A 6,000-nucleotide genomic window follows, 5' to 3' on the forward strand; every position below is an offset into this window, starting at 1 on the left:
AATGCTTCAAAAAAAAAAATTAGTGCCACTGGGTGAAAGCACCCCCTAAATATATGAAAACTTTGAAGGAAGACAGGACTCTAACAGTACCGCTCAAGATCTCTCATAAAGACTTCATGAACCCCTAGAAGCACCTGTTGATGAGAAAAAGACAATTCTAACCAATTATACATACATATGAATGGGCAGACTTTCACAGTCTGAATACTGCAAATAAGATGGTTTGGATAGGCTGGAGTGAACTTCGATGGCAACTGCAGTCTATGTCCCAGAATTATTCAAGAAGAAAAGACAATTAAACCATGAATCTATAGGACGTGTGACTATTGGGCAGACTGGATGAACCGTCCGGGTCTTTATCTGCCGTCATTTACTATATTAGTACTAAGGAAAAAAATGCAAAGATGTGGTCCTTAAACAATTCTAGGCATTTACACTACACACCATAAAATACCGTGAATGTATGACAAATAAGGCCAACCGCATTGACTTAAGAGACTAAATAAAGATCATTTGCAAGTTAAACAGAAGTGATATGTTGGCTGCATGCCTAGAGCTTAAAAAGTCCGACCCCTTCAGTGTTCTTCCTTTAGGAAAGATCTAGGAGGATAACAGACTCATTAGTCATGGAAAATTATGACCACAGTAAAGTCTTCCTGAGCAAAACTCAGAAAAAAAAAATAAAAATCCAAGCCAAAACATCACAGAGATGGAGAAGAAAAAACCTTGTTTACTAGTAAAGTCAAAGAAGACTTCCATGTAGGTATTCATGCAAAATGTTTAATATTTTAATTAATGGACATCTCTGCTTTGAACAGAGTAAGGATCAAGTTCTAAATAAGGCATCTAAAGTTGTACGCTAATATATGGTAATTAACACATAATGGTGATGGGACAAAAGTGCGCCAACAGTCGAGCACAGACAATTCGGCGCAAGACACCAGCGTGCCACGGGAACATTTACTTTTAAAGAGCTCCAACGGGAGGTGTGTGGGGGAACCCCCCACTTTACTTCATACTGTTCATGCTGCCTTTGGGGGGGGGGTGCAACCCCCCACATTATAGAGAAAACTGAACTTTTCCCGAAAAAATCAGAAAAAGTTCTGTTTTCTCTATAATGGAGGGTTCCAACTCCCCAAACCCTCCCCCACCCCAATGGCAGCGCGAACAGTATGAAGTAAAGTGGGGGGGGGGGGTTCCCCACTCATACCCCACTTTGGAGCTCTTTAAAAGTAAGTTTTCCCGTGGTGCGCTGGTGTCTCCTCGCACACAAATGACTATGAACCCCTCATAATTGATAGGGTTTGCCAAATTTCCTCTTTGAAAATAGAGGATGCCTGGCCTCGCCCTATTTCCCCCCCCCCCCCAAGTCCCGCCTTGATCCAACTCTTCCCCATTCCTCCCCCAGCCTCGCCTCCACACGAACCTCCCCGAGCTGGAAGGCTGCATTTGGAAGCCTTCACGCACGCGCAGACATTGACGCTATGACATTATACGCATGTACGTATATTATGTCATCATGGTGACGGCGGCCGCACATGTGCAAAGGCTTCCAGACGTGGGCTCTGAGCTCAGGATTTCTAAAACCCAGACAAACTTCCTCCCTCCTCTTATCCCACTGTCTTTCAACTCCTCCAGTCCCGAGTGTTCCCTCTAAGCTGAGCAGGTGTCCTCCAGCTGCATTGCTACCACTAGGGGGTGGAATATTTTCAGTCGCTAAGGACAGGTATGTTCCCTGGAGTCCTGCAGAACTTGCCTGTCCCTCACAATTGAAAAATGTGACAGTAAAACAGCACCCTCTATTGGTGAGACTGTGGGTGGAGGACTCCTGCTCAGCTTAGAGGGAACAGTACTCCCGACTCCTCCAGAACTGCCCAAAGGTATAAACTAGCCTTCCCCTCCCTACGCGGCATCCACTATGCAGGCAAACTGGGAAAATCCCTTCTCTTCAAAATCACAGGTCTTTGGAATGACCTCCCCTCCCCGTTGCGGAACCTGAGCTCCCTTCAGTTATTCCGCAAACAACTGAAAACCTGGCTTTTCAGCAAATTGTAACTCTATCCTTCCCCCCCCTTTTTTTTCTCCCCCCTTCTTCACATAAGTTCATGTAATCCTTTTTTCTTCCTCTCTACCTATTATTTTAAGTTCTTGTAAACCGTGTCGAGCTCCATACTCATGGAGATGATGCGGTATATAAACTTAAGGTTTAGATTAGATTAGATTTTAAAAATCCCTCCGGGTGCACGGACAGTCCTCTAAAAAGAGGACAGGTCTGGGTTTTCTAAGTTGTGCATAACTTTTATAGAATTGCACACTAGTTAGCGTTGATTTTCTGGGCTCCGTATAAACCAGGGGTGTCAAAGTCCCTCCTCGAGGGCCGGAATCCAGTCGGGTTTTCTGGATTTCCCCAATGAATATGCATTGAAAGCAGTGCATGCAAATAGATCTCATGCAGATTAATTGGGGAAATCCTGAAAACCCGACTGGATTCTGGCCCTCGAGGACCGACTTTGACACCTGTGGTATAAACTGTAGAATCGTGGCCTAAATGTTTCCACTGTTGCTTCCTCAAACAGACTTTCTAATGCTATGTGTCTACCATGAATTCCGAAGTTTCATTATTTTCACCCCTTTGTTAAATTTCCTCTGTGAAGCCAAAATAAAAAAAAATACATCTGTATATTCTTAACTTTAAGGAGAAAGAAACCTCAACTATTTTTTAAAATACTGTACCGTTTAACATGTCTGCATTTGCAAAACCTCTGGCAGGTGAAAAGGCGGAGCGGCCATCCAGCTCAAAGAATCTAAGATCGCCAGTGCCAAAACTTGGCGGTGCTGTACCTGGATTGCAGCTGCTTCCTGAGTGCACCAGATGTGGGAATGGGATTGTGTGAGTATCGTCTTGAGCATACGCTCATATTTTCAGACGCTATTTATTCACATAGCAGAACGATGTAAAAATCAGCTAAAGTTTAATAAGGACAGAGTATCCCACCACGTAGCTTCATAAACTTGCCCTGGTGACCGCACAGCTAGTTAGTGACCCCACAACCTGGTGACCTCGGGCAGTAAAACATAAGAATAGCCTTACTGGGTCAGACCAGTAGCCCGTTCTCACGGTGCCAATCCAGGTCACTAATACCTGGCCAAAACCCAAGGAGTAGCGATGGTCCATGCTACCGATTCAGGGCAAGCAGTGGCTTTCCCCATAACAGACTATGGACTTTTCCTCCAGGAACTTGTCCAAACCTTTCTTAAAACCAGCTACACTATCCGCTCTTTCAAGACTATCCACAAGGGACATCTACAAAATAAATTTGCATTGCATCAGAGACCTGCATCTTTATTTCCTTTGTGGTTAATGTCAATATCTTGAAAGCCTGACAGGATTTAGAAAACATTTTAAACATAAATTTTAGGTGTTTTGTGTGTGTGTTCTGCAAAATAATCCCTTTGGATGAGCAGGTTTAATGCTTAAGAATTCCCTGTGGCTGTGACACCACGATTGCAGCCAAATAAAACTGACTAGTTTGTGACCTCATTTAGAGCCCCCACCCACAGTTTGGAAAACTCTGCCCTGTGGAGAATGGTGACAGGTCAAAAGCGCGGGACGACAACCCAGCGCAGACAACTGAGCAGTCATTAGTAGCGGTATAGAAGCTTCCAGTAAACAAACTTCTACAACCGTTTGGTGGTTGATGAGACCCTGTTTCTTGATCTAGGCCTCTCCAGAACTGGGATGCAATGCCTCTAGCAGACTTCAGCGAAGAAATCTTGTTGTTGGATACACCCAGTCTTTAGAATAACCAGACACTTGATCCTTTGTTTTCTGGAAGATTTACAGTACATAATATATTTATTTACCCCTGAGGCAGGCACGTTGAGTCGAAACACGGAATAGCCTTGTTGGTCAAATTCAAAACTGGAGAGACAGGAACTCATTTAGGAAAATGTGGAAGAACACAACTATTTGTAGATGCATTTCTTTGAGCAATTGACCTTATGCAAAGATTGAATCTGCCTGTTTTTGTTCCTATCTTGTTTTGATTTATTATTTTTTTTTATATAATATTTTATGTATGCAACTTTTTGTAAATCGTTTTGGAAAAAGACGGTATAGAAATTTTAAAAATCAATCAGTCAATCAATCTTGGGTCCTAACAGTGCATTTGTCCCAAGTTGGTTGGCTCTCCATCCCTACTTTTTGTGAACTTGTGATTATTTCATAGGAACTTTTTCTTCTTTCTAGTCCTATCCCGAAAATCCGATTGGCTGTGACGTCCCCAGGACAGATTTGAAAAGACCTAGCATAGAGTTATCTAGCACAGTGGTTCCCAACCCTCTCCAGCCAGTCAGGTTTTTGGGATAACCCTAATGAATATGCATGAGAGATATTTGCATATAATGGAGGTGACGGGCATGCATATCTGCTCCATGCATATTCATTAGGGCTACCCTGAAAACCTGACTGGCTGGTGGTCCTCCAGGAACCACTGATCTAGCAGACATGGCTTACGCCTTGGGAGAAGATGGGGAATGAGACTGACGGCCTCTTTTACAAAGGGCTTTGGGGCTGTTGCCGTGTGCCTTTGTAAAAGAGGCTGTGAGTGTTGATTTTGAAATATGCAGCATAAGGAAGGGAACACATGTGGGGAAACATTTGTAAGAAAGGGGTAACAATATCCCCCAGTGCGTCCATAGATTTGCTAGAAAGTAGATCCTTCCAAATATTTAGGGTTACCAGCTGTCCAGGAAAACCAAGACTTGTCCTCTTTTTATAGGACTGTCCGGGTGACCGGATGGATTTTTCAAAACCCAGCAGTTTGTCCAGATTTTGGAAAGCCCCAAGCACTTGTGCAGAGGACATCCAGACTTGGCCCTGAGCTCATGGAAGGAGATGCGCAGTTCATGTGGGGGTGGGGCTGAGAGATGGGTGCGGGGCCTGGGGCAGAAGGGGCGGAGCCACATGTCCTTTTTTTTTTTTAAAGAGGAAATTTGGTAACCATAACAGTATGTAATTGCATGCAGCGTAGTGGCCCTTCTTTCTGGGTAAATCTTTCTCCTTTTTTTTTTTTTTTCCCCCCCAGTGGAACCATCGTCAAAGCCCGGGATAAGCTGTACCATCCAGAATGTTTTATGTGTGATGACTGTGGCTTAAACCTGAAGCAGAGAGGGTATTTCTTCATCGAGGAGAGGTTATACTGCGAAACCCACGCAAAAGAGAGGGTGAAGCCCCCGGAGGGATACGATGTGGTGGCGGTGTATCCCAACGCAAAAGTTGAACTTGTCTAACTGAACTATCTATTCTTGGAGAGGTTAGAAGGCGCCTAGCTCCCCCCCCCCCCCCCCGACACGATTCCCTTCCCCATGCACACACGCATCTGTTCTAAGTGTCGACTCGATCAACCCAGATTACCAAAGTCTCAGAAAATACCCTTGTGCCTTTCAGGTGTTTTTATACTATAAGCATCGTGTGTTTTAAAGTTTAATGGTTTGGAACAGTACATACATCCCTCGACCGCGTTACTGTTGGCCAAGAAAATATAAGTGTTGATGTTATCTGTTTGTTACTTTTTTCACTTTCACAATATTAGAGGTCTGTGTAAATATTGAATGTTCTGTTTCTCTTCTTTAAAACCTAGTATTCTACCTGCAAATTTAAAAAAATGACATCAAAACTTGTAAGAAAAGAATAGAAAAGGCTTCTGTAAGAAAATAAGGCACTTTAAAAGGAGAGGCTGAGCTTACGAGCATTGTTTTTGAACTGGCGCACTCCCCTTTGGCCTTCGTTAAAACAGATCTGTAGTAAGTAAACAAGGCCTTGTGGCTTTCACACTGATGGAGAGCGGCTTCCACGTGGTACCAGTCATAAAGACGAGATCCAGAAACACAGCGCTGGAGTTTTTCCTTTATTAAATCTGAGAACGAGGAGGAACACAAAGCCCCAAGTCGACCAGAAATGATTTGAATCAAAGCAATCGTGCATCTTTTAATCATGGT

At 43.6% G+C, this 6,000-nt stretch overlaps 1 protein-coding gene across 1 annotated transcript in view; it reads left to right on the forward strand.

Annotated features, from left to right (window-relative positions):
* PDLIM4 (PDZ and LIM domain 4) overlaps window positions 1–5,614 on the forward strand; it is a 90,715-nt gene extending 85,101 nt beyond the window's left edge. Inside the window, exons 6-7 of the mRNA XM_033927476.1 lie at window positions 2,770–2,890; window positions 5,088–5,614. Of these exons, the coding sequence (XP_033783367.1) occupies window positions 2,770–2,890; window positions 5,088–5,292 (326 nt within the window). The 3' untranslated portion in view covers window positions 5,293–5,614. The remainder of the gene's footprint in view (window positions 1–2,769; window positions 2,891–5,087) is intronic.
* Window positions 5,615–6,000: the final 386 nt, after the last annotated feature.

The sequence above is a fragment of the Geotrypetes seraphini genome, chromosome 18, assembly GCF_902459505.1.
Source record: "Geotrypetes seraphini chromosome 18, aGeoSer1.1, whole genome shotgun sequence".
NCBI lineage: Eukaryota > Metazoa > Chordata > Amphibia > Gymnophiona > Dermophiidae > Geotrypetes > Geotrypetes seraphini.